The sequence below is a fragment of the Heterodontus francisci genome, unplaced genomic scaffold, assembly GCF_036365525.1.
Source record: "Heterodontus francisci isolate sHetFra1 unplaced genomic scaffold, sHetFra1.hap1 HAP1_SCAFFOLD_405, whole genome shotgun sequence".
Classification (NCBI taxonomy): Eukaryota; Metazoa; Chordata; class Chondrichthyes; order Heterodontiformes; family Heterodontidae; genus Heterodontus; species Heterodontus francisci.
In genome coordinates this window covers 1604357-1632262 of record NW_027141857.1, presented here as the reverse complement: position 1 = coordinate 1632262, position 27906 = coordinate 1604357, and the positions used below count along the sequence as shown (strand labels likewise).

Below are 27906 nucleotides of genomic sequence, written 5' to 3'. Positions count from 1 at the left end.
ACCCCCCCCCACTATAACCCCCCCCCTCATATACCCCCCCCTTCAATTATCCCCCCCTCTTTCCCCCCCCTCTTTTCCCCCCTTCCCCCTCTTTTTCCCCCCCCTCTTTTCCCCCCCCCTCATTTTCCCCCCCCCTCTTTTTCCCCCCCCCCTCTTTTTCCCCCCCCCCTCTTTTTTCCCCCCCCCTCTTTTTTCCCCCCCCCTCTTTTTTCCCCCCCCCTCTTTTTTCCCCCCCCCCTCTTTTTCCCCCCCCCCCTCTTTTTCCCCCCCCCTCTTTTTCCCCCCCCCTCTTTTTTCCCCCCCCCTCTTTTTTCCCCCCCCCTCTTTTTTCCCCCCCCCCTCTTTTCCCCCCCCCTCTTTTTCCCCCCCCCTCTTTTTCCCCCCCCCTCTTTTTCCCCCCCCCCTCTTTTTCCCCCCCCCCTCTTTTTCCCCCCCCCTCTTTTTCCCCCCCCCCTCTTTTCCCCCCCCCCTCTTTTTCCCCCCCCCCTCTTTTTCCCCCCCCCTCTTTTCCCCCCCCCCTCTTTTTCCTCCCCCCCCTCTTTTTCCCCCCCCCTCTTTTTTCCCCCCCCTCTTTTTCCCCTCCCCCCCCTCTTTTTTCCCCCCCCCTCTTTTTTCCCCCCCCCCTCTTTTTCCCCCCCCCTCTTTTTTCCCCCCCCCTCTTTTTTCCCCCCCCCCTCTTTTTCCCCCCCCCCTCTTTTTTCCCCCCCCCTCTTTTTCCCCCCCCCTCTTTTTCCCCCCCCTCTTTTTCCCCCCCCTCTTTTTTCCCCCCCCCCTCTTTTTCCCCCCCCCCTCTTTTTTCCCCCCCCCCTCTTTTTCCCCCCCCCTCTTTTTTCCCCCCCCCCTCTTTTCCCCCCCCTCTTTTTTCCCCCCCCCTCTTTTTTCCCCCCCCCTCTTTTTCCCCCCCCCTCTTTTTTCCTCCCCCCCCCTCTTTTTCTCCCCCCCCTCTTTTTCCCCCCCCCTCTTTTTCTCCCCCCCCTCTTTTTTCCCCCCCCCTCTTTTTCCCCCCCCCCTCTTTTTCTCCCCCCCCTCTTTTTTCTCCCCCCCCTCTTTTTTCCCCCCCCCTCTTTTTTCCCCCCCCCTCTTTTTCCCCCCCCCTCTTTTTCCCCCCCCCCTCTTTTTCTCCCCCCCCCTCTTTTTCCCTCCCCCCCCCTCTTTTTCCCCCCCCCTCTTTTTCCCCCCCCCTCTCTTTTTTTCTCCCCCCCCTCTTTTTTTCCCCCCCCCTCTTTTTCTCCCCCCCCTCTTTTTCTCCCCCCCCCTCTTTTTTTCCCCCCCCCTCTTTTTCTCCCCCCCCCTCTTTTTCTCCCCCCCCTCTTTTTCTCCCCCCCCTCTTTTTCTCCCCCCCCCTCTTTTTTCTCCCCCCCCCTCTTTTCTCCCCCCCTCTTTTCTTCTCCCCCCCCTCTTTTCTCTCCCCCCCCCCCTCTTTTTCTCCCCCCCCCCTCTTTTCTCTCCCCCCCCCCTCTTTCTCTCCCCCCCCCCTCTTTCTTCTCCCCCCCCCCTCTTTCTCTCCCCACCCCCCTCTTTCTCTCCCACCCCCCTCTTTCTCTCCCCACCCCCCCTCTTTTCTCTCCCCACCCCCCTCTTTCTCTCCCCACCCCCCCTCTTTCTCTCCCCACCCCCCTCTTTCTCTCCCACCCCCCTCTTTTCTCCCACCCCCCTCTTTCTCTCCCACCCCCCTCTTTCTCTCCCACCCCCCCTCTTTCTCTCCCACCCCCCCTCTTTCTCTCCCCACCCCCCTCTTTCTCTCCCCACCCCCCTCTTTCTCTCCCACCCCCCCTCTTTCTCTCCCCCCCCCCTCTTTCTCTCCCACCCCCCCTCTTTCTCTCCCCACCCCCCCTCTTTCTCTCCCCACCCCCCCTCTTTCTCTCCCCACCCCCCTCTTTCTCTCCCCACCCCCCCTCTTTCTCTCCCCACCCCCCCTCTTTCTCTCCCCACCCCCCCTCTTTCTCTCCCACCCCCCCTCTTTCTCTCCCCACCCCCCCTCTTTCTCTCCCCACCCCCCCTCTTTCTCTCCCCACCCCCCCTCTTTCTCTCCCCTCCCCCCCCCCCCTCTTTCTCTCCCCACCCCCCCTCTTTCTCTCCCCACCCCCCCTCTTTCTCTCCCCACCCCCCCCTCTTTCTCTCCCCACCCCCCCTCTTTCTCTCCCCACCCCCCCTCTTTCTCTCCCCACCCCCCCTCTTTCTCTCCCCACCCCCCCTCTTTCTCTCCCCACCCCCCCTCTTTCTCTCCCCACCCCCCCTCTTTCTCTCCCCACCCCCCCTCTTTCTCTCCCCACCCCCCCTCTTTCTCTCCCCACCCCCCCTCTTTCTCTCCCCACCCCCCCTCTTTCTCTCCCCACCCCCCCTCTTTCTCTCCCCACCCCCCCTCTTTCTCTCCCCACCCCCCCTCTTTCTCTCCCCACCCCCCCTCTTTCTCTCCCCACCCCCCCTCTTTCTCTCCCCACCCCCCCTCTTTCTCTCCCCACCCCCCCTCTTTCTCTCCCCACCCCCCCTCTTTCTCTCCCCACCCCCCCTCTTCTCTCCCCACCCCCCCTCTTTCTCTCCCCACCCCCCCTCTTTCTCTCCCCACCCCCCCTCTTTCTCTCCCCACCCCCCCTCTTCTCTCCCCACCCCCCCTCTTTCTCTCCCCACCCCCCCTCTTTCTCTCCCCACCCCCCCTCTTTCTCTCCCCACCCCCCCTCTTTCTCTCCCCACCCCCCCTCTCTTCTCTCCCCACCCCCCCTCTTTCTCTCCCCACCCCCCCCTCTTTCTCTCCCCACCCCCCCTCTTTCTCTCCCCACCCCCCCTCTTCTCTCCCCACCACCACCCCCCCTCTTTCTCTCCCCACCCCCCCTCTTTCTCTCCCCACCCCCCCTCTTTCTCTCCCCACCCCCCCTCTTCTCTCCCCACCCCCCCTCTTTCTCTCCCCACCCCCCCTCTTTCTCTCCCCACCCCCCCTCTTTCTCTCCCCACCCCCCCTCTTTCTCTCCCCACCCCCCTCTTTCTCTCCCCACCCCCCCCTCTTTCTCTCCCCACCCCCCCTCTTTCTCTCCCACCCCCCCTCTTTCTCTCCCCACCCCCCCTCTTTCTCTCCCCACCCCCCCTCTTTCTCTCCCCACCCCCCCTCTTTCTCTCCCCACCCCCCCTCTTTCTCTCCCCACCCCCCCTCTTTCTCTCCCCACCCCCCCTCTTTCTCTCCCCACCCCCCCTCTTCTCTCCCCACCCCCCCTCTTTCTCTCCCCACCCCCCCTCTTTCTCTCCCCACCCCCCCTCTTTCTCTCCCCACCCCCCCTCTTTCTCTCCCCACCCCCCCTCTTTCTCTCCCCACCCCCCCCTCTTTCTCTCCCCACCCCCCCTCTTTCTCTCCCCACCCCCCCTCTTTCTCTCCCACCCCCCTCTTTCTCTCCCCACCCCCCCTCTTTCTCTCCCACCCCCCCTCTTTCTCTCCCCACCCCCCCTCTTTCTCTCCCCACCCCCCCTCTTTCTCTCCCCACCCCCCCTCTTTCTCTCCCCACCCCCCCTCTTTCTCTCCCCACCCCCCTCTTCTCTCCCCACCCCCCCTCTTTCTCTCCCCACCCCCCCTCTTTCTCTCCCCACCCCCCCCTCTTTCTCTCCCCACCCCCCCTCTTTCTCTCCCCACCCCCCCTCTTTCTCTCCCCACCCCCCCTCTTTCTCTCCCCACCCCCCCTCTTTCTCTCCCCACCCCCCCTCTTTCTCTCCCCACCCCCCCCTCTTTCTCTCCCCACCCCCCCTCTTTCTCTCCCCACCCCCCCTCTTTCTCTCCCCACCCCCCCCTCTTTCACTCCCCACCCCCCCTCTTTCTCTCCCCACCCCCCCTCTTTCTCTCCCCACCCCCCCTCTTTCTCTCCCCACCCCCCCTCTTTCTCTCCCCACCCCCCCTCTTTCTCTCCCCACCCCCCCTCTTTCTCTCCCCACCCCCCCTCTTTCTCTCCCCACCCCCCCTCTTTCTCTCCCCACCCCCCCTCTTTCTCTCCCCACCCCCCCTCTTTCTCTCCCCACCCCCCCTCTTTCTCTCCCCACCCCCCCTCTTTCTCACCCCACCCCCCCTCTTTCTCTCCCCACCCCCCCTCTTTCTCTCCCCACCCCCCCTCTTTCTCTCCCCACCCCCCCTCTTCTCTCCCCACCCCCCCTCTTTCTCTCCCCACCCCCCCTCTTTCTCTCCCCACCCCCCCCCCCTCTTTCTCTCCCCACCCCCCCTCTTTCTCTCCCCACCCCCCCTCTTTCTCTCCCCACCCCCCCTCTTTCTCTCCCCACCCCCCCCTCTTCTCTCCCCACCCCCCCTCTTTCTCTCCCCACCCCCCCTCTTTCTCTCCCCACCCCCCCTCTTTCTCTCCCCACCCCCCCTCTTTCTCTCCCCACCCCCCTCTTCTCTCCCCACCCCCCCTCTTTCTCTCCCCACCCCCCCTCTTTCTCTCCCCACCCCCCCTCTTTCTCTCCCCACCCCCCCTCTTTCTCTCCCCACCCCCCCTCTTTCTCTCCCCACCCCCCCCCTCTTTCTCTCCCCACCCCCCCCTCTTTCTCTCCCCACCCCCCCTCTTTCTCTCCCCACCCCCCCTCTTTCTCTCCCCACCCCCCCTCTTTCTCTCCCCACCCCCCCCTCTTTCTCTCCCCACCCCCCCTCTTTCTCTCCCCACCCCCCCTCTTTCTCTCCCCACCCCCCCTCTTTCTCTCCCCACCCCCCCTCTTTCTCTCCCCACCCCCCTCTTTCTCTCCCCACCCCCCCCTCTTTCTCTCCCCACCCCCCCCTCTTTCTCTCCCCACCCCCCCCTCTTTCTCTCCCCACCCCCCCTCTTTCTCTCCCCACCCCCCCTCTTTCTCTCCCCACCCCCCCTCTTTCTCTCCCCACCCCCCCTCTTTCTCTCCCCACCCCCCCCTCTTTCTCTCCCCACCCCCCCTCTTCTCTCCCCACCCCCCCTCTTTCTCTCCCCACCCCCCCTCTTTCTCTCCCCACCCCCCCTCTTTCTCTCCCCACCCCCCCTCTTTCTCTCCCCACCCCCCCTCTTTCTCTCCCCACCCCCCCTCTTTCTCTCCCCACCCCCCCTCTTTCTCTCCCCACCCCCCCTCTTTCTCTCCCCACCCCCCCTCTTTCTCTCCCCACCCCCCCTCTTTCTCTCCCCACCCCCCCTCTTTCTCTCCCCACCCCCCCTCTTTCTCTCCCCACCCCCCCTCTTTCTCTCCCCACCCCCCCTCTTTCTCTCCCCACCCCCCCTCTTCTCTCCCCACCCCCCCTCTTTCTCTCCCCACCCCCCCTCTTTCTCTCCCCACCCCCCCTCTTTCTCTCCCCACCCCCCCTCTTTCTCTCCCCACCCCCCCTCTTTCTCTCCCCACCCCCCTCTTTCTCTCCCCACCCCCCCTCTTTCTCTCCCCACCCCCCCTCTTTCTCTCCCCACCCCCCCTCTTTCTCTCCCCACCCCCCCTCTTTCTCTCCCCACCCCCCCTCTTTCTCTCCCCACCCCCCTTCTCCCCCCCCCCCTCTTTCTCTCCCCACCCCCCCTCTTTCTCTCCCCACCCCCCCTCTTTCTCTCCCCACCCCCCCTCTTTCTCTCCCCACCCCCCCTCTTTCTCTCCCCACCCCCCCTCTTTCTCTCCCCACCCCCCCTCTTTCTCTCCCCACCCCCCCTCTTTCTCTCCCCACCCCCCCTCTTTCTCTCCCCACCCCCCCTCTTTCTCTCCCCACCCCCCCTCTTTCTCTCCCCACCCCCCCTCTTTCTCTCCCCACCCCCCCTCTTTCTCTCCCCACCCCCCCTCTTTCTCTCCCCACCCCCCCTCTTTCTCTCCCCACCCCCCCTCTTTCTCTCCCCACCCCCCCTCTTTCTCTCCCCACCCCCCCTCTTTCTCTCCCCACCCCCCCTCTTTCTCTCTCTCCCCACCCCCCCCCTGCTGTCTAGACTCTGTCTCACACTCTGTCTCTCATGTTTTCTTCAGTATTGAGGAACTTGTACCAGTCTCCAAAGATGAATGTGGCAAAAGGTGGTTACCGTGTATTCTCAGCCAATTCCAATGCAGCCTGCACTGAATTAGCCAAGCGAATTACAGAGTAAGTAGCCCCATCATTTCTGGCACTTTGTAAATTGAACATGGCATAACCCTTCACTCTGTACAGTACCTTACAATACAGTAATGTGTGTCTCACATGTTGAGCATCGGGACCTTTGTGTATAGCCACTCTTGTGGCTGCCTAATCCTGCACCTTTTCATATTCTGTTTTAATTATTTATACACTTTCCTTCCAATGTTTATTGTGGATTCAGCTTCCCCTACTGTTTGTGGGAGGACTTCCTGACAATCCCTTGCCTATAAATATATTCCCGTAACTCCTCTGCTGTTTTGGTGTTCTCAGATGATTGACCCATGGTTGCCAACTAACTGACCAGTAAAAGTCTGATAATTTGTACAGCTTATCTGATCTAACTCTTTTTGTAGTGAGACAGTCCTAGTTTCCCACATTGCTCCTCATAAATAGGTCTTTCATGCCTGGTAACAACTTAGTGAATTATGTCTGCGTGCTCTCCATGACCTCTTGCGTCCATTCTGAAGTGATATGCTTAAAACTAGCGGTTCAACAGCTGTATAACTTTATAGGTTACCCTGAATTTTATAGAGGGAAATTGTATTCTGATGAGAGATGATCTAGGACAAAATATAAAAATTGTACTTCAGTTTATTCTTGTTCAATATCCTATGTCAGCAGGAAGGGTATCTTTCATCCTTCATGGTAGAGGTGGCCTACCCAGACTATTGAGGTCTTTTTCTCAGTCATTCTCTGGATGTCAGTGTCACAAGGCCAGCATTTATTGCCTTAAAAAGGTGGTGGGGAGCTGCCTTCTTGAACTGCTGATGTTCATATTGTGTAGGTACACCCACAGGCTGTTAGGGATAGAGTTCCAAGATTTTGACGCAGGGACAGTGAAAGAACAGCAATATATAATCCAAGTCAGGATGGTATGTGACTTTGAGGCAGTGGGCCTGTGCAATTGCTGCCCTTATCCTTCAAGTTGGTAGAGGTCACAGATTTGGGAGCTGCTGTTGAAGAAACATTGGTGAGTGCTATTGTGCATCTTGTGGATGGTACATACTGCAGCGCCGGTGGTGGATAGGGTTCTGATCACACGGTTGCTTTGTCCTGGATGGTGACTAGCTTCTTGAGTATTGTTGGAGCTGCACCCATTCACAGCAGCAGGGAGTAATCCATCACACTCTTGTGCCTTGTAGATGGTGGACAAGCATTGGGGAGTCAGGAGGTGAATCATTCACCACCGAATACCCAGCCTCTGGCTTGCTCTTTCAGTCACACACATATTCATAGAATGGTTAGTGCACAGGAAGAGGCTATTTGGCCTGTTGTATCCGTGTGGCTCTCTGCAAGAGCAACTCACTCAGTCCCACTCTCCTGCCTTTTTCTCATAGCCCTGCAAATTTTTTTCTCCTCTAACAAATCTCCCGTTCCCTCTTGAATGCCTCGATTGAATCTGCCTCCTCCACACACTCGGGCGATGCATTCCAGATCCTAACTACTCGCTATGTTTTTATAAAAAAGAAAAAAGTTTTTCCTCATGTCACCATTGCTGCTTTGGCCAATCACCTAAATCAGTGTCCTCTGGTTCTGGATCCTTCAGGCAATGGGGACACTTGCTCCCTATCTAGCCTTTCAAGACCCCTCATGATTTTGAACATCTCTCTCATGCGAATTAGGAGCAGGAGGAGGCCACTTGACCCCTCGGGCTTGCTCTGCCATTCATAAAGTTAATGGCTGCACTGATTACTCCACATTTCCACCTTTTTCCCCTCCCCCCCCCTCCCCCCCTCCCCCCCCCAATAACCTTCCACTCCTTTGCTTATCAAGAATCTATCTACCTCTGCCTTAAAAATAGTCAAAGACTCTGCTTCCACTGCCTTTTGAGGAAGAGAATTCCAAAGACTCACGACCCTCTGAGAGAAAAGCTTTCTCCTCATCTCTGTCTTAAATGGGCGACCCCTTATTTTTAAACAGCGACCCCTAGTTTGCGATTCTCCTACAAGGGGAAACATCCTTTCCACATCCACCCTGTCAAGACCCCTCAACATCGTGTTTCAATCAAGTTGCCTCTCACTCTTCTAAGTTCCAGCAGATACCCATTCAAGGTATTAGTCTATTAAACCTTCTCTATACTGCCTCCAATGCATTTATATCCTTCCTTAAATAAGGAGGCCAGTACTCCAGATGTGGTCTCACCAATGCCCTGTATAGCTGAAGCATAACCTCCCTACTTTTTGTATTCAATTCCCCGTGCAATAAATGATAACATTCTATTAGCTTTCCTAATTACGTGCTGTACCTGCATACTAACCTTTTGCGATTCATGCACTAGGACACCCAGATCCCTCTGCATCTCAGCTCTGAAATCTGTCACCATTTAGATAATATGCTTTTTTTATTCTTGCTGCCAAAATGGACAATTTCACATTTTCCCACATTATACTCCATGTGACAGATCTTTGCCCACTCACTTAACCTATCCATATCACTTTGTAGCCTCCTTATGTCCTCTTCACAAGTTACTTTCCTACCTATCTTTGTGTCATCAGCAAATTTAGCAACCGTACGTTCGGTCCCTTCATCGAACTCATTTATATAAATTATAAAAAGTTGAGGCCCCAGCACAATCCCTGTGACACACCACTCGCTACATCTTGCCAACCAGAAAATGACCCATTTATGCCTACTCTCTGTTTGCTGTTAGCTAGCCAATCTTCTATCCATGCCAAAATGTTACCCCCTACACCATTTTCTTCCCCTACAGCACTTTATTTTCTGCAATAACCTTTGATGTGTCACCTTCTCAAATGCCTTCTGGAAATCTAAGTACAGTACATCCACCGGTTCCCCTTTATCCACTGCACATGTAACTCCCTCAAAGAACTCCAATAAATTGGTTAAACATAATTTCCCTTTCACAAATCCAGATTGACTCTGCCTGATTACCTTGAATTTTTCTAAATGCCCTGCTATAACGTCTTTAATATCTTCTAATATTTTCCCTAAGACAGATGTTAAGCTAACTGGCCTGCAGTTTCCTGCTTTTTGTCTCCCTCCCTTTTTGAATAAAGGAGTTACATTCACTATTTTCCAATCTAAAGGAACCTTCCCTGAATCTAGGGAATTTTGGAAAATTAAAACTAATGCATCAACTATCTCAGCCACTTCTTTTAACACCTTAGGACGAAGTCCATCAGGACCCAGGGACTTGTCAGCCCACAGCTCCAACAATTTGTTCAGTACCACTTCCCTGGTGATTGTAATTTTTTGAGGTCCTCCCTCTCTTCCATTTCCTGACTTACAGCTGATACTGGGATGTTACTTGTATCCTCAATAGTGAAGACCGATGCAAAATATCTGTTCAATTCATCTGTCATCTCATTATCTTACTAATTCCCCAGACTCACTTTATTAACTCTTTTCTTAAATATCTTCAAGAAGCTCTTACTATCTGATTTGATTGAGTATTTTGAGGAAGTGACAAAGATGATTGATGAAGGAAGGGCAGTGAATGTTATCTATATGGACTTCAGTAAAGCCTTTGACAAGGTCCCTCATGGCAGACTGATACAAAAGGTGAAGTCACATGGGATCAGAGGGGAGCTGGCAAGATGGATACAGAACTGGCTCGGTCACAGAAGACAGAGGGTAGCAGTGGAAGGGTGTTTTTCTGAATGGAGGGATGTGACTAGTGGTGTTCCGCAGGGATCAGTGCTGGGACCTTTGCTCTTTGTAGTATATATAAATGATTTGGAGGAAAATGTAACTGGTCTGATTAGTAAGTTTGTGGACGACACAAAGGTTGGTGGAGTTGCGGACAGTGATGAGGATTGTCAGAGGATACAGCAGGATATAGATCGGTTGGAGACTTGGGCGGAGAAATGGCAGATGGAGTTTAATCCAGACAAATGTGAGGTGATGCATTTTGGAAGGTCTAATACAGGTGGGAAGTATACAGTAAATGGCAGAACCCTTAGGAGTATTGACAGGCAGAGAGATCTGTGCGTACAGGTCCACAGGTCACCTGAAAGTGGCAATGCAGGTGGATAAGGTAGTCAAGAAGGCATACGGCATGCTTGCCTTCATCGGTCGGGGCATAGAGTATAAAAATTGGCAAGTCATGCTGCAGCTGTACAGAACCTTAGTTAGGCCATACTTAGAATATTGCGTGCAATTCTGGTCGCCACACTGCCAGAAGGAAGTGGAGGCTTTGGAGAGGGTACAGAAGAGGTTTACCAGGATGTTGCCTGGTCTGGAGGGCCTTCGCTATGAGGAGAGGTTGGATAAACTCGGATTGTTTTCACTGGAACGACGGAGGTGGAGGGGCGACATGATAGAGGTTTACAAAGTTATGAGCGGCATGGACAGAGTGGATAGTCAGAAGCTTTTTCCCAGGGTGGAGGAGTCAGTTACTAGGGGGCATAGGTTTACGGTGAGAGGGGCAAAGTTTAGAGGGGATGTGCGAGGCAAGTTCTTTACACAGAGGGTGGTGAGTGCCTGGAACTTGTTGCCGGGGGAGGTGGTGGAAGCGGGTACCATAGAGACGTTTAAGAGGCATCTTGTCAAATACATGAATAGGATGGGAATAGAGGGATACAGACCCTGGAAGTGCAGAAGGTTTTAGTTTCGGCAGGCATCAAGATCGGCGCAGGCTTGGAGGGCCGAATGGCCTGTTCCTGTGCTGTACTGTTCTTTGTTCTTTGTATCTGTCATTATCTTTCTAGCTAGCTTTCTCTCGTACTCTAATTTTGCATTCCTTATCTAGATTTTAGTCATTCCTTGCTGTTTTTTATATTCTGTCCAATCTTCTGACTTGCCTCCCATCTTTGCCCCATTATAGGCTTTTTCTTTAAGTTTGATGCTATCTTTAATTTTTTTAGTTAACCACAGATGGTGGATCCCTGCCTTGGAATTTTTCTTTCTCGTTGAAATGTTATTCTGAACTGTTTGCCACTGCATCTCTATTGACCTGTCCCTTAACCCGAATTGTCAGTTCGCTTTAGCTCTGCTTTCATGCCCTCATAATTGCCCTTATTTAAGTTTAAAGTACTCGTCTTGGACTGACTCTTCTCTCCCTCAAACTGAACGTAACATTCAGTCATATGATCTCTGCTACTTAGGGGCACTTTAACTATGAGGTCATTAATTAATCCTAACTCGTTGCACAATACCAGGTCTAGTATAGCCTGCTCTCTGGCTCCAGAATGCATTGTTCCAAGAAATTATCTCAAACATTCTATGTACTCCTCATCTAGGCTACCTCTGCCCATCTAATTTTTCCAGTCTGTATGTAGGTTAAAATCCCTCATAATTATCGCTGTCATTATTTTTTCCTTTATACCCCATCCCACAGTGTGGTTAATGTTAGGTGGCCTGTACACCACTCCCACAAGTGACTTCTTGCCTTTATGATTTCTCATCTCTACCCAAACTGCTTCGACATCCTGATTTCCTGAACTTGGGTCAATCCTCTCTATTGCACTAATACCATCATTTAATTAACAGAGCTACCCCTCCACCTTTTCCTAGCTTCCTGTCCTTCCTAAATGCCATGTACCCTTCAATATTCAGGTCCCAATCTGTCGTCCTACAGCCATGTCTCTGTAATGACTATCAGATCGTACTTATTTATTTCTATTTGCGCTCAGTTCATCTGTTTTGTTTTGAATGCTACATGCATTCAGATATAGCACCTTTAGCTTTGTCCTTTTATTATTTTTGTAACCTGTAGCTTTATCTGTTGATTTACTCTTAGATTTGTATGCTCTGTCCCTTCCTGTCAGTCTGTTTATCATTTCCCATATTAATACCTTTCTCTCTTGCTTTGTCTCTACTCCTTGACTTACCACATCTTCCAAAATTTGATCCTTGCCCCCATTATTCAGTTTAAAACTCACTCTCTACTTCCCTAGTTATGCGACTCGCTAGAACACCGGCTCCAGCACGGTTCAGGTGTAGACCGTCCCAACGGTACAGCCACCAGTACTGGTGCCAGTGTCCCATGAAATGAAACCCACTTCTACCACACCTTCATTTCTCTAATCTTATTTGCCCTATGCCAATTTGCACGTGGCTCAGGTAATAATCCAGAGATTATTACCTTTTTGAGGTTCTGCTTAATTTGGTGCCTAGTTCCTCATACTGACTACGCAGAACCTCTTTCCTTGTTCTGCCTATGTCGTTGGTACCTACATGGACCATAATGACTGGATCCTCCCCCCTCTCACTAAGTTCCTCTCCAGCCCTGAGCAGATGCCCTGAACCCTGGCATCGGACAGGCAACACGACAGTTTAGACTCTCGCTCTTTGCTGCAGAGAACAGTGTCAATCTGCCCTTAATCTTCCCTTCTCCAAGGAGAACCGACTCGGCTTCTCCAACCTATTCACATAATTGAAGTTCCTCATCCCTGGAATCTTCTGGAGTCTTTCTGCATCCTCTCTAATGCCTTAAAATCCTTACGCAGGTGTGGTGCCCAATACTTCTGTTGAGGCCGAACCCGGTGTTTTGTACAGGTTTATCGTAACTTTCTTGTTTTTGCACTCTATGCCTCAATTTGTAAAGCCTAAGATCCCATCTGTTTTATGAACTGCTATCTCAACCTGTCCTGCGGCCTTCAATGATTTGTGCATATACCTGCAGGTCCTTCTGCTCCTCCACTCCCCTTTAGAATTGTACCTTAATTTATATTGCCTCTCCTTATTCTTCCTACCAAAATGAATCAATTCACACTTTTCTGCATTAAATTTCTTCTGCCAGCCTGTCTACAATCCTCTTGAAGTTTATTATTAATCTCCTCACAGTTCACAATACTTTCAAGTTTTTGTCATCTGCAAATTTTGAAATTGTGCCCTGTGCATCCAAGTCCAGGTGTTACGACCAGGTGAGAAAGAGGTCTAGGGTTCCCTTTCTGCCTTCACCTGTAACAGGATGTAATTTTAAACACACTGCTTTTAGCTCCCCTTGGTGAATCCTTCTTTACCAATTATAAGGCAAAGAAACCAGTACAAACAGGCTTTCTTAGGTTTAGAGAAGAAAGATTGAAATAAGGCCTACGGATACACGATGCGCCCACGCTAGCATGCATACGCAGTACACACATGCAGATAGGGACAGAAAAGAGCAGAAGAAAAAATAAAGTGGAAAAGTTTGAGGCAATTTCTGAAGCGGGTCTTTGTTACTGTGATTCGAGCTCGCTGTAGAGTCCTTGATTGGAGGGAGTCTTGCTTTTTGTTGGGGCCCAGTATTCTTCTTAAACCTTGTTCGCTGTAGGAAACTTTTCTCTTTTGGGGTTCATGTGTCTTCAGTGGGTTTTGGAGTTCTATGAGAAAGAGATGAGAGGAGGTGTTCTTCAGTCCAGGAGCATTCTGTAGGCTCAGTTCAAACTCCAACAGCCAGTCAGTCATGTGACTAACTGGTCTGACCACATCTTGGCTCTGTGTATTGTATCATCTGGAATGGAATGTGCTTCCCTGCCTTCAACGTCTGTTGGTATGTAATTTTTTTTTCACCCAAGGTCTGGCAGCCCTTGTAACAGGCCTTCTCTTCCCAGCAACAGTTTGAAATTTAATGTCCATGTGGTGTAATATGCCTCCACCATGGCAGGTGAGGGCCTGCATGACACCTCCACACCCAGGGGAATGAAATGCGATTTGAGAAAAGTACCTTTCATTAAAAGGGTTGAGAGAAAATATAAGATACAGAAAGAAAAACCATGCATTTCTCTCATTCATTTCCATTCATTCATAAATCCTAAAGCTTATTAAAATTGCCTGTCTTTTCTTGGTGCCAGTGCTGCTTTAATTGACCCCTTTTTGGCATCCCAATAAATATGTGGTTCTTTGGGGAAGTTTTTCTTCAGTTTGCCCATTTCCATGGCTGTCTTTGTTCCTGCAGAGGTCAGTCGTGGGCGGGTCTGTCCTGAACTCTTTCAGTGCTTTGCTGAGTCAAGCAAAGGCTTTTGACTTCAGGGGATGTGGGTTTTTTTTCTCTGACTGTGGGTGAGGATTCTTTGTTAATCTCCCCTTTGTTCTCTGGGACACTCCTGCCTGCAGGTATTTGTGCGGACTCTACTGCACTCTCCTGTGGCGCTTTGTCTAGGTGAGGCATCACCCTCATGCTCCTGGAGGTCTTCCTTTGTCTCTGCAAGCTCCTGTAAATGCTGTTAGCAACTCTGGTGGTGTGCTTCTAGTGTCTGCATTTACATAGGAGGCCGTGGGGTCTAACTTTTCACATTTCTTCAGGGTTAGCTGATGGACAGTAAGGGTCTTCATCCGGGATTCCTTCGGACTTCCTTTAACTTGCCCTCTTGGTCACTTTTGCCCTTCTCTTTCTAAACTTTTGCCAGCCTTGTGCTTGCCTGTCCCCTTTTGTTCTCAGCGGGGGTCCCTTACAGTTCACCAGCCCTCTGGAGGATCCACCTAACACTGGTACAGGACTTAAGGGTACAGATTTCACTGAAGGTTGGGGTTTCCCCTCAACCTGGCACATGTGGCAATTCTTGCAGTATTCCACCGCATCTTTGTGGAGTTTTGGCCGATGAAACTGCTGTCTTATGCAGGCTTCAGTCATTCATATACTGGCATGTACAACCACTAGTCTCTGGGCCCTTCTCAATATTTCTCTGGTACCTCTGTGGCACCGTGAACTACTGTCCACTCCTTGCTCTCTAGTCTGTGAGGAGAACTCTATTTCCTCATCAGTACCTTTATTCTTCAAATAGTGGCAATTAGGGACTCTCTGCTTCACTTTCAGACTGGGCAGCCTGTGCTAACTCTCGCAATACTGGGTCGGCTCACTGAGCCGCAGCTAGGGAAAATCCATTTAATTCATTCCCTGGGTCTCCTAACTTTCCACAAAAAAAAAGTCTCAGACAGACATGGTCATCTGCCTGCAGTGCTAATTCAGTCTCCTCTGGGGGAGCTGGTTTGAACATGGCCTGATCCAGCACACGTTCAGGAAAACTGCAGGAGTCAGTTTCCTGCCACGGTCCTGTTTCTGACCACCTGCAGTCTTTCTTTCACTACTGGGGGGGCTACCATCCAGGGGTATTCAGTATTTAGGAAGGACAGACAAAAAGTAAAAGGCGGTGGAGTTGCATTGCTGGTTAAAGAGGAAATTAACGCAATAGTGAGGAAAGATATTAGCTCTGATGATGTGGAATATGTATGGGTAGAGCTGCGAAACGCTAAGGGGCAGAAAAAAGTTAGTGGAAGTTGTATATAGAACTCCAAACTGTAGTGGTGATGTTGGGAATGGCATTAAACAGGAAATTAGAGATGCATGTGATGAAGGAACATCTGTAATTATGGGTGACTTTAATCTGCATATAGATTGGGCAAACCAAAATAGTCACAATATCGTAGAGGAGGAATTCATGGAGTGTATACGGGATGGTTTTCTGGACCAATACGTTGAGGAACCAACTAGAGAACAGGCCATTCTAGACTGGGTATTGTGTAATGAGAGAGGAATAATTGACAGTCTAGTTGTGCAAGACCCCTTGGGTATGAGCGACCATAATATAGAATTCTTCATCAAGATGGAGAGTGATGTAGATGATTGAGACTAGGTTCCTGAATCTTGAAGGAAACTACGAAGGTACGAGGCGCGAGTTGGCCATGACGGATTGGGAAACGTTACTTAAAGGGATGACGGTGGTTGGGCAATGGCAAACATTTAAAGAGCACATGGATGAACTGGAACAATTGTTTATTCCTGTCTGGCACAAAAGTAAAATGGGAAAGGTAGCCAAACCATGGCTTACAAGGGAAATTAGAGATAGCATTAGATCCAAGGAAGAGGCATACAAATTTGCCAGAAAAAACAGACCAGAGGATTGGGAGCAGTTTAGAATTCAGCAAAGGAGGACCAAGGGATTAATTAAGAAGGGGAAAATAGAGTACGAGAGCAAGCTTGCGGGGAACATAAAAACTGACTAAAAATTTCTATAGTTATGTGAAGAGAAAAAGATTGGTGAAGACAAATGTAGGTCCCTTGCAGTCAGAAACAGGGGAGTTTATTATGGGGAATAAAGAAATGGCTGACCAACTAAATGCATACTTTGTTCTGTCTTCACAAAGAAGGACACAAATAACATACCAGAAATGTTGGGGAACACAGGGTTTAGTGAGAGGGAGGAACTGAAAGAAATCCGTATTAGTAGAGAAATGGTGTTGGAGAAATTGATATTTTTGGCCGATAAATCCCCAGGGCCTGATGGTATGCATCCCAGAGTACTTAAGGAAGTGGCCCAAGAAATCGTGAATGGTGGTCATCTTCCAAGATTTTATAGACTCTGGAACAGTTCCTACAGATTGGAGGGTAGCTGATGTAACCCCACTATTTACAAAGGGAGGTAGAGAGAAAGCAGGGAATTATAGACCAGTCAGCCTGATATTGGTAGTGAGGAAAATTCTAGAGTCCATTATCAAAGATTTTATAGCAGAGCACTTAGAAAACAGTGGTAGAATCGGACAGAGTCAGCATGAATTTATGAAAGGGAAATACTTGACAAATCTACGAGAATTCTTCGAGGATGTAACTAGTAGAGTTGATGAGGGGGAGCCAGTGGATATGGTTTATTTGGACTTTCAGAAGGCTTTTGTCAAAGTCCCACTTAAGACCTTAGTGTGTAAAATTAAAGCGCATGGGATTGGGGATAGTGTATTGCGATGGATGGAAAATTGGTTGGCAGACAGGAAACAGTAGGGATAAACGGGTCTTTTTCCGAATGGCAGGCAGTGACTAGTGGGGTACTGCAGGGATCGGTGCTAGGACCCCAGCTATTCACAATATATATTAATGATTTTAGATGAGGGAACTAAATATAATATCTCCAGATTTGCAGATGACACAAAACAGGGTGGGAGGGTGAGTTATGAGGAGGATGCAGAGGCGCTTCAGGGTGATTTGGACAAGTTGAGTGAGTGGGCTAATGCATGGCAGTTGCAGTATAATGTGGATAATGTGAGGTTATCCACTTTGGTAGCAAAAACAGGAAGGTAGATTATTATCTGGCTATAAACTGAGAGGGGAATGTGCAGCGAGTCCTGGGTGTTCATGTACACCAGTTGCTGAAGGTAAGTATGCAGGTGCAAAAGGTGGTAAAAAAGGCAAATGGTATGTTGGCCTTCATAGCGAGAGGATTCGAGTACAGGAGCAGGGATGTCTTGCTGCAATTATACAGGGCCTTGGTGAGGCCACACCTAGAATATTGTGTGCAGTTTTGGTTTCCTTATCTGAGGAAGTATGTTCTTGCTGTGGAGGGTGTTCTTGCAGTGAAGGTTTACCAGACTGATTCCTGGGATGGTGGGACTGACATACGTGGAGAGATTGAGTCGGTCAGGATTGTATTTGCTGGAGTTCAGAAGAGTGAGGGGGGATCTCATAGAAACCTATAAAATTATAACAGGACTTGACAGGGTAGTTGCAGGAAGGCTGTTCCCGATGGTGGGGGAGTCCAGAACCAGGGGTCGTAGTCTAAGGATATGGGGTAAACCTTTCAGGACTGAGATGAGAAATTTCTTCACCCAGAGAGTGGTGAGCCTGTGGAGCTCGTTACCACAGAAAGCAGTTGAGGCGAAAACATTGTGTGTTTTCAAGAAGGAGTTAGATGTTGCTCTTGGGGCGAAAGGGGTCAAAGGATACGGGGGGAAAGCGGGAACAGGTTACTGAGTTGGATGAACAGCCATGATCATAATGAATAGCGGAGCAGGCTCGAAGGGCCGAATGGCCTACTCCTATTTTCTATGTTAACTGCTCTGACCACATCTTGGCTCTGTGTATTGCCATCTTAGCAGGGAATGGAATGCACTTCCCTAACTTTAATGTCTGTTCGTATGTAAATTTTTTTTTCACCCAAGGTCTGGCAGTCCTTGTAACAGGCTGCCTTTTCCCAGCAACAATTTGAAATTTAATGTCCATGTGGTGAAATTAATATGCCTCATTCTTGGCAGGTGGGGGCCTGCCTGACTCCAGATTAAGAAAAGCAGGGTTCCCATCACCGATTCCTGGGGAACCCCACTATCTCCCTTGGTCCAGTCCAAAAAACAATGCTTCACAACAGCTCTGTTTTTTGAATTGTGGGATGGCTAGGCCAGCATTTATTGCCCATCCCTAATTGCCCTTGAGCAGGTGGTGGTGAGCTGCCTTCTTGATCCGCTGCAGTCCATGTGGGGTAGGTACATCCGCAGTGCTGTTAGGAAGGGCGTTCCAGAATTTTGATCCAGCAACAGTGAAGGAACAGAGGGGAACTTGCAGGTGGTGGTGTTCCCACACATCTGCTGCCCTTGTCCGTCTAGTTGGTAGAGGTCATGGGTTTGGAAGGTGGTGCCTGAGTAGCCTTGGTGCGTTGCTGCAGTGCATCTTGTAGATGGTACACATTGCTACCACTGTGTGCCGGTGGTGGAGGGAATGAATATTTGTCGACAAGGATGCCAAACAAGCGGGCTGCTTTGTCCTGGTTGGTGTCGAGCTTCTTGAGCGTTGGAGCTGCACCCATCCAGGCAAGTGGAGAGTATTCCATCACACTCCTGACTTGTGCCTTGTAGATGAAGAACAGGCTTTGGGGAGTCAGGAGGTGAGTTACTTGCTGCAGGATTCTGAGCCTCTGACCTGCTCTTGTAGCCACGGTATTTATATGGCTACACCAGTTCAGTTTCCCCCCAGGATGTTGATAGTGGGGGATTCAGCGATGGTAATGCCATTGAATGTCAATTGGAGATAGTTAGATTCTCTCTTGTTAGAGATGGTCATTGCCTGGCACTTGAGTGGCACGAATGTTCCTTGCCACTTATCAGCCCAAGCCTGCATATTGTCCAGGTCTTGCTGCATTTCTACATGGACTGCTTCAGTATCTGAGGAGGCGAGAATGGTGCTGAACATTGTGTGCAATTATCAGCGAACATCCCCACTTCTGACCTTGTGATTTGAAGGAAGGTCATAGATGAAGCAACTGAAGATGGTTGGGCCTAGGACACCACCCTGAGGAACTCCTGCAGTGACGTCCTGGAGCTGAGATAATTGTCCTCCAACAACAACAACCATCTTCCTTTGTACTAGGTATGACTCCAACCAGTGGAGAGTTTTCCCCCCTAATTCCCATTGACTCCAGTTTTGCTAGGGCTCCTTGATACTATACTCTGTCAAATGCTGTCTTGATGTCAAGGGCGGTCACACACCTCACCTCTTGAGTTCAGCTCTTTTGTTCATGTTTGAACCAAGGCTGTAACGAGATCAGGAGCTGAGTGGCCCTGGCGGAACCCAAACTGAGCGTTACTGAGCAGGTTATTGCTAAGCAAGTGCTGCTTGATAGCACTGTTGATGACTCCTTCCCTCATTTTACTGATCAAGAATAAACTGATGGGGTGGTAATTGGCTGGGTCAGATTTGTCCTGCTTTTTGTGTACAGGACATAACTGGGCAATTTTCCACATTGCCGGGTAGATGCCAGTGTTGTAGCTGTACTGGAACAGCTTGGCTAGGGACGCGGCAAGTTCCGGAGCACAGGTCTTCAGTACTGTTGCCGGAATGTTATCAGGGCCTGTAGCCTTTGCTGTATCCAGTACCTCAGTCGTTTCTTGATATCATGCAGAGTGCATCAGATTGGCTGAAGACTGGCATCTGTGATGCTGGGGACTTCAGGAGGAGGTCAAGATGGATCATCCATTCGGCACTTCTGGCTGAGGGTTATTGCAAATGCTTCAGCCTTGTCTTTTTTGCACTAGGTTTGGGCTCCCCCATCATTGAAGATGGGGATGTTTGTAGAGCCACCTCCTCCAGTTTAATTGTCCACCACCGTTCACGGTGCAAGCAGAGCTTAGATCTGAACTGTTATGGGATCGCTTAACTCTGTCTATCGCATGCTGCTTATGCTGTTTGGTATGCACGTAGTCCTGTGTTGTAGCTTCATCAGGTTGACACCTCATTTTGAGGTATGTCTGGTGCTGCTCCTGGCATGGCCTGTGCACTCTTCATTGAACCAGGGTTGATTTCCCAGCTTGGTAATGGTAGAGTGGGGGATATACCAGGCTGTGAGGTTACAAATTGTGGTTGAGTACAATTCTGCTGATGGCCCACAGTGCCTCATTTCTGCCCTGTTTTGCATTGCTAGATCTGTTCAAAATTTATTTCCTGTCACTCAGGCAATTTCCTATCCATTATCCGTGCTGCTACTGTTTTATTCCACGGGCTCTAACCTTGTTCACAAGCCTATGTGGCATTTTGTCAAATGACTTTTGAAAATCCACGCACACCACATCAACCGCATTGCCCTCTCATCAACCCTCCCTGTTACCTCATCAAAAGACTCAAGCAGGTTAGTTAAACACAATTTGTCCTTAAATCTATGCTGGTTTTCCTTAACTAATCCATATTTGTCCAAGTGGCTCTGAACTTTGTCCTGAATTATTGTTTCTGAAAGCTTTCCCCCCACAGAGTTTAAAATGGCTGGCCTGTAGTTAACTGGGATAAAAGCAAAATACTGTGGATGCTGGCACTCTGAAATAAAAACAGTAACTGCTGGAAATACTCAGGTCTGGCAGCATCTGTGGAGAGAGAAACAGTGTGAACATTTCAGGTCTGTGACCTTTCATCAGAACTGTTCGTAAGTCTGTAATGAGGTCTGGAGCCAAATGGTCCTGGTCGAATCCAAACTGGGCATTGGTGAGCAGTTTGAATTTTTTTTTTTTTTTTTTATTCATGCGATGTGCGTATCGCAGGTAAGGGCAGACTTTATTGCCCATCCCCGATTGCTGTTGAGAAGGTGGCAGTGAGCTGCCACCTTGAACTGCTGCAGTCCCTGTGGTGGAGGTGTTCTCGCAGTGCTGGAAAGGGAGTTCCAGGTTTTTGACCCAGCGACAAGGAAGGAACGCTGATATAATATTTCCAAGTCATGATGGTGTGTGAGGGAAGAGAACTTACAGGTGCTGGTGTTCCCATGCACCTGGTGCTTTTGTCCTTCTAGGTGGTAGAGGTCACAGGTTTGGAAGGTGCTGTCGAAGGATCCTTGGTGAGTTGCTTTAATGCATCTTGTAGATGGTACACACTGCTGTTGCTGTGCCGGTGGTGGAGGCAGTCAATGTTTAAGATGATGGATGGGGTGCTAGTAATACGGGTTGCTTTGTCTTGGGAGATGTCAAACTTTGAGTAGTGTAGCTGCACTCATCCAGGCAAGTGGACTGTATTCTATCACCATCCTGATTTGTGCCTCAAATGGTGGAAAGTCTTTGGGTTTTTAGAAGGCTGGTGAGTCACTTGCTGCAGAATACCCAGCCCCTGACCTCTTGTAGCTACAGTATTTAAGTGGTTGGTCCGGTTAAGTTTCTGGTCAACGGTGACCACCCCCGCCCCCAAGATGCTGGGGGATTTGGCAGTGGTAATGCTGTTGAATGCCAAGGGGAGGTGGTTGATTCTTGTTGGAAATAGTTACTGGTGCGTAAATGCTGCTTGATAGCATCTTCCAACATGTTGCTGATTGAGAAGACTGGGGCAGTAGTTGTCCAAATTGGCTTTATCCTACTTTTTGTGGACAGGGCATACCTGGGTAATTTTCCACATTCTGGTAGATGCCAAAGTTGTAGCTGTACTGGAACGGCTTGGCTAGAGGCACTGCTGCTTCTGGAGTACATGGCTTAAGCATAACAATCACAATGTTGTTGGGCCCATTGCCTTTGCTATATCCAGTGTGCTCAGCCGTTTCATGTGGAATAAATGGATTTAGCTGAAGCTTGGTATCTGTGATGGTGGGAATCTCGGGAGGTGGCAGAGAAGGTCATCCACACGGCACTTTTGGCTGAAACCTGTTGCAAACGGTGTAGCCTTGTCTAGCATGTGTGTGCAAAAGACTCCACCATTGTTCAGAATTGGGATGTTCATGGAACCCCCTCCTGTTAGGTGCTTAATTGTCACCATTGTTAAGACTGGATGTGGCAAGACTGCAGAGCTTTGAGCTGCTCGCTAACTCTGTCCATCATATATGGTCCTGTCCAGAATCCCCTGTCAGTTGTTCGTGATGTCTGGATTGGCTGTGATACATTACTCACTCTGAACTTCGATGTAGAACTGTAGAAAAGTTGAGGCACAGAAAGGCCATTCAGCCCATCATGTCCGTGCCGGCTGAAAAAAATAGCTGCCCAATCTAATCCCACCTTCTAGCACCTGGTCTGTAGCCTTGTGGGTTACAGCACTTCAGGTGCAGGTCCAGGTACCTTTTTTAAATGAGTTGAGGGTTTCTGCCTCCATCATTGATCCAGGCAGTAAATTCCAGGCACCCACCACCCTCTGGGTGAAAAAGTATTTCCTCATGTCCTCTCTAATCCTACCAATCACCTTAAATCTGTGCCCCCTGGTAATTGACCTCTCGTTAGGGGAAATGGATCCTTCCTGTCTACTCTATCTAACACCCTCATAATTTTATACACCTCAATTAAGTTTCCCCTCAGCCTCTTCTGTTCTAAGGAAAACAACCCTAGCTGATCCAATCTTTCCTCATAGCTGCAACATTCTTGTAAATCTCCCCTGTACTCTCTCCAGAGCAGTTGTGTCCCTTCCTGTAACGTGCTGACCAGAACTGTACACAATACTCCAGCTGTGGCCTAACCAGCGTTTTATACAGTTTCAGCATTACATCCTTGCTTTTGTATTATTTTCCTCAGCCAATAAAGGAAAGCATTCCATATCCCTTCACCACTTTATCTACCTGTCCTTCAGAGACCCGTGGGCATGTACTCCAAGGTGTCTCACTACTTCTACCCCTCTCAGTATCCTCCTGTTTATCGTGTATTCTCTCGCTTTATTTGCCCTCCTCAAATGCATTACCTCACACTTATCTGGATTGAATTCCATTTGCCACTTTTCCATCCAGTCGACCATACCATTGATATGATTCTGGAGTCTACAGCTATCCTCTTCACTATCAAGTAGATGGCCAATTTCTGTGTCATCTGCAAATTTCCCAATCATGCCTTCCACATTGAAGTCCAAATGATTAGTAGTTGATCACTCCATTCTCCTACAATGCCTCTGCCACTGCTTTTTCCAGTCCCTAACTAACCAACACAACTCCAGCTGTTGCTTCACTTTCCATGCGAAACATCAGTTTTCCTTACAACACCGTTCTAACTTCGGCTGTCTTTCTCACTTATACACTACAACTTGATGACATAATCAATTAACATTGAAATTGCTTCACCTCTCTGACACACCCGAGACTTCAGCATTTTCTGCTGAAATGTCTTCCTGCTGTGGTGAGGCAGAATTACTTCCAGTTAAATGTTGATGGGACTCTAAACTATTACTTGTTGTTCCTCCTAGCTGTTTGCTCAGGCTGAACCTGATGGCACTCCTTCTAAGTGTCCTATTCAACCCGAAGCTCTGTTTCCATTCCATTAGTGATAGCGGTTCATACATTTTCATTAGGTAATGGCTCATGTTGCCAGTAACAGAGGTGTTCACACAACTGAAGGAGTTTTATACATCTCTGAAACTGTCACACTGGACCTTCTTTTAATACATAGCTTAGAATCATAGAAATTTACAGCATGGAAAAAGACCATTCGGCCCATCATGTCTCTGCTGACCGGCAATAATCCCGCTTTCTAGCTCTTGGTTCATAGCCTTGTAGGTTATGGCACTTCAAGTACATATCCATGTAATTTTTAAATGTTCTCAGTGAAGTGGGTTGGATGCATTTTTTTCTAAAATTCTACACTCTCAGCATTAAAGACTCCCAGGGCAAGTACAGGACAGGGTGAGATACAGAGTAAAGCTCCCTCTGCACTGTCTCCATCGAATACTCCTAGGACAAGTACAGCATGGGTTCGGTACAGAGTAAAGCTCCCTCCATCTGAGAAATCCTCAGATAAAGAGGTTACTCAGGGTGGGTTAATGCCCTGAGTTACTAAATGTTTCAGAGATGTTTTCATGACCTTATTCTTTGTTGATAGTAATTATAACCCTGGTTGTACTGTGATCCCTATACGTCATGTATTAAGCAGTCATCTGTTGCACAACAATGATAAACTTACAGCAGCTATCTGCTCTTTGCCTATTACACTCCTGGTTTGGATCCTTTATATTTTATAACTGGTTTTAGAAATCTAATTGATACATTTTGAGGGAAGAGTAGCATAGTGATACTGGGTTAGTAATCCAGAGGTCTGGGCTAATCATCCAGAGATGTGAGATCAAATCCTGCCACGGCAACTGGGGGGAATTTAAATTCCATTAACTAAATAAATCTGGACTAAAGTGCTAGTTTCGGTAATGGTGATCACGAAACTACTGGATTGTCATTAAAAACCGATCTGGTTCACTAATGCCCTTTGGTAGAAGGAAGTCTGCCGTCTTTGCCCAGACTGACTTTTATATATGACTCCAGACCTATACCAATGTGGTTGACTCTTAACTGCCCTCTTGAAATGGCCTAGCAAGCCACTGAGTTGTATTCAAGAAGGTAGCTCTCCAGCTTCCTAAGGGAAGTTAAGAATGAGCAATAAATGCCACGATGCTTACATCCCATGGGTGGATGGATGGATGAATGAATAATAATTCTGAAGGAGTAATTTTGTGGTGAGTAACTTAATTGATGAGGTGTATTGTGTAATAGCAGGTAGAGTGACAGAATGGTTTCCGTGCAAGTGGAATAAATTCTGATTTCCGCACTTCCTTCTTCATTCCATTAATCGAATGCTGCCTTTTGTAAGGGTCAGGTGCATTTACTGAGGTCTCCATTTTACAATGCTTTGTCCTTGCAAGGTCTCCAGTGATGCAGGGTTACAGGACAGTGAATGATCAACTTGAATTGCTCCCTTAATTAGATCCCAACTTTTCTGTCTGTGCCTAGCTTTTGAACTATTAAAACTTGCGAGAATAATGTTGAGGGAAATTTTATACTTGTATACGATAAAATTTCTTATCGAATTACAGAATTGTTACAGTGCAGAAGGAGGCCATTTGGCCCATCGTGTCTGCACTGGCTCTCCAAAAGAGCAGTTCACTTAGTGCCATCCCTCTGCCTTCTCCCCATAACCCTGCACATTCTTCCTTTTTCATATAACAATCTAATTCCATTTTGAATGCTTCAATTGAACCTGTCTCCACCACGTTCTCCGGCAATGCATTCCAGACCTTAACCTTTCGCTGTGTGAAAGTTTTGCTTCTCTTACCAAATACTTGAAATCTGTGCTCTCTCATTCTCAATCTTTTCACAAGTGGGAACAGTTTCTCTCTCTCTACTCTGTCCAGACCCCTCATGATTTTGAATACCTATCAAATCACCTCTCAGCCTTCTCTACAAGGAAAAAAAATCCTAACTTCTCATGCAGTACTTAAACTTAATTGAACCAAAGAAAGCCAGTTCTGCATGTTTTTGAAATGAAAATTATACAGTTTGTCTGATCTTTCATAGACCAGTGAATGCTTGAGTTAATATAACCATTTACCTAAAAGTTAAGTTGAAAGAAAACAGTAATTGCTTGGCTTTGGTTCTTGGAGTGTCTCCTTGCCTTGTGGCTTCAAGTACAACAGCCATTGGTAACTGAGTCTCAGACCCAGCATGTAACTATACTGATCAAAGTATGAACAGCACTGAGACTGTAGTTATAATCCTTTTAATCACCTCCCTGTTTGTTTGTTTTTCTTTAGACGACTCGGAGTTGAACTTGGCAAAGCTGTGGTTTATCAGGAGCCAAACCGGGGTAAGTGGCTGCATACCCTAGTGTACACTGCAGAGTGAGGGTAACGGTGTACTGCTGTAGTGTTCACTGTAACCCTCATCTGTTCAGGTTCAGGAAGAACATGTGACATCTGTGTATAGTCTATATAATTATCCTGCTTCCTTGGACTGACTTCATCCCCTTGGCCACCGCACTGCTCCTGCACCACCCCCGCCCACCCCAACCTCAGCCCTGTCAGAAGTTGTTACATTTCTAAAAATAACTTCCTCTGCTTGTGACTAGATGTGCAGCGGCTCGTATAATTAGCATCCTCCCACTGAAGCTGTGGGCTGCCTGTGTAGGGATGAGCAGTATTCATTAGTGATCTTGCGTTCCATTTTATATTTACCACAATGTCTGGGTGTGTGGCTACAGATTAAGCAACGTCCTTTCCGATAACTGGATAGTGTTTGTGCATCACTGGATATTGGTACAAGCTAGGGCGGCGCAGTGGTTAGCACCGCAGCCTCACAGCTCCAGGGACCCGTGTTCGATTCCGTGTACTGCCTGTGTGGAGTTTGCAAGTTCTCCCTGTGTCTGCGTGGGTTTTCTCCGGGTGCTCCGGTTTCCTCCCACAAGCCAAAAGACTTGCAGGTTGATAGGTAAATTGGCCATTATAAATTGTCACTAGTGTAGGTAGGTGGTAGGGAAATATAGGGACAGGTGGGGATGTTTGGTAGGAATATGGGATTAGTGTAGGATTAGTATAAATGGGTGGTTGATGTTCGGCACAAACTCAGTGGGCCGAAGGGCCTGTTTCAGTGCTGTATCTCTAATCTAATCAGCTCTTTGAGAAAGGGGTTTCTGTGATGGGATTAGACTTTCTTGCTGCTCCTGCGACTCCCCAGAATGGCCAGTAATTGTCAAGGAAACCTGCTGCACTTTGCAACTGACAGTTAAGTTAGCTTTACTAAAGTATACCCTGTCGTTTTGGTGTTAGGATTGGAGGGCCGTGAAGTGTATGACACTCTTGCTGATCTTGAGTTGGGAAGATATGGAAAGCTTGACTTTTCACCTTGGAATAGACTGGGCCAGGGGCAGGTTTCCCCAGTGTTAAAGGGGCAGGCTTCCTGTAAATCTAGTGTTTTCAGTATAGCTCAATGGGAGCCCTCTTTTCTCCGAGTCAGGTTGTGTTCCAGGATTTGAGCCAATAATCCAAGCTGATACTGCAGGGCAGAGAGAGCACTGCACTGTCAGAGCTCCTGTCTTTCAGATGAGATGTTAAACTCATACCCTGTCCGCCTGTTCAGGTGGACATGAAATGCTCCACGGCCAATATTTGAAGACTAGCAGGGGCAATCTCCCTGGGCTTGGCTGCTGTCTCCAAAGAGGAGTTGCCAGCATTTTGCTTTTTTTTTTGCTCTTTACTTGCTGCTTATGTTTTCTCTGCTCAGTTCTGGGCCTTTCCAACTTGCGCAGAAGCTGTTTTAAATCTTGCAACTGTTGTGTTGGTACTACAGGCTTCCAACATACAGCAGTTGTGTAGCCAATGACTGTGTCAAAAGTAATTTTGCCACATTTGACACCAGCAATTGGATCAAGCCAGCTACTGCTGTGAGCGACTGTTTGGTGTGAGACCTGTGGTGTGATAGTCCAATATTGGATGCCTCATGCTGAGCTGCTTTACTCTCTGCTTTGATGGGAGGGGATTTTACAGAACCATAGAATGAACAAAGAACAGTACAGCACAGGAACAGGCCATTCAGCCTTCCAAGCCTGCACCGATCTTGATGCCTGTCTAAACTAAAACCTTCTGCACTTCTGGGGAGCGTATCCGTCTATTCCCATCCTATTCATATATTTGTCAAGATGTCTCTTAAACGTCGCTATCGTATCTGCTTCCACCACCTCCCCCGGCAGCAAGTTCCAGGCACTCACCACCCTCTGTGTTTAAAAAAAAAAAAAAACTTGCCTCGCACATCCCCTCTAAACTTTGCCCCTCTCACCTTAAATCTATGTCCCCTAGTAACTGACACTTCCACCCTGGGAAAAAGCTTCTGACTATCCACTCTGTCCATGCCACTCCTAACTCTGTAAACCTCTATCATGTCGCCCCACCACCTCTGTCGTTCCAGTGAAAACATTCAGAGTTTTATCCAACCTCTCCTCATAGCTAATACCCTCCAGACCAGGCAACATCCAGATAAACCTCTTCTGTACCCTCTCCAAAGCCTGCACAT

General features: G+C 49.0%; 1 protein-coding gene across 2 annotated transcripts in view; it reads left to right on the top strand.

Annotated features, from left to right (window-relative positions):
• Nucleotides 1–5927: 5927 nt before the first annotated feature.
• The window catches only part of LOC137365571 (phosphoribosyl pyrophosphate synthase-associated protein 1), a 60042-nt gene continuing 38063 nt past the window's right edge, over nt 5928–27906 (top strand). For both annotated transcript variants that reach the window (XM_068027948.1, XM_068027947.1), the window contains exons 1-2: nt 5928–6034; nt 25656–25708. In XM_068027948.1, the coding sequence (XP_067884049.1) occupies nt 5952–6034; nt 25656–25708 (136 nt within the window). In that variant the 5' untranslated portion in view covers nt 5928–5951. The remainder of the gene's footprint in view (nt 6035–25655; nt 25709–27906) is intronic.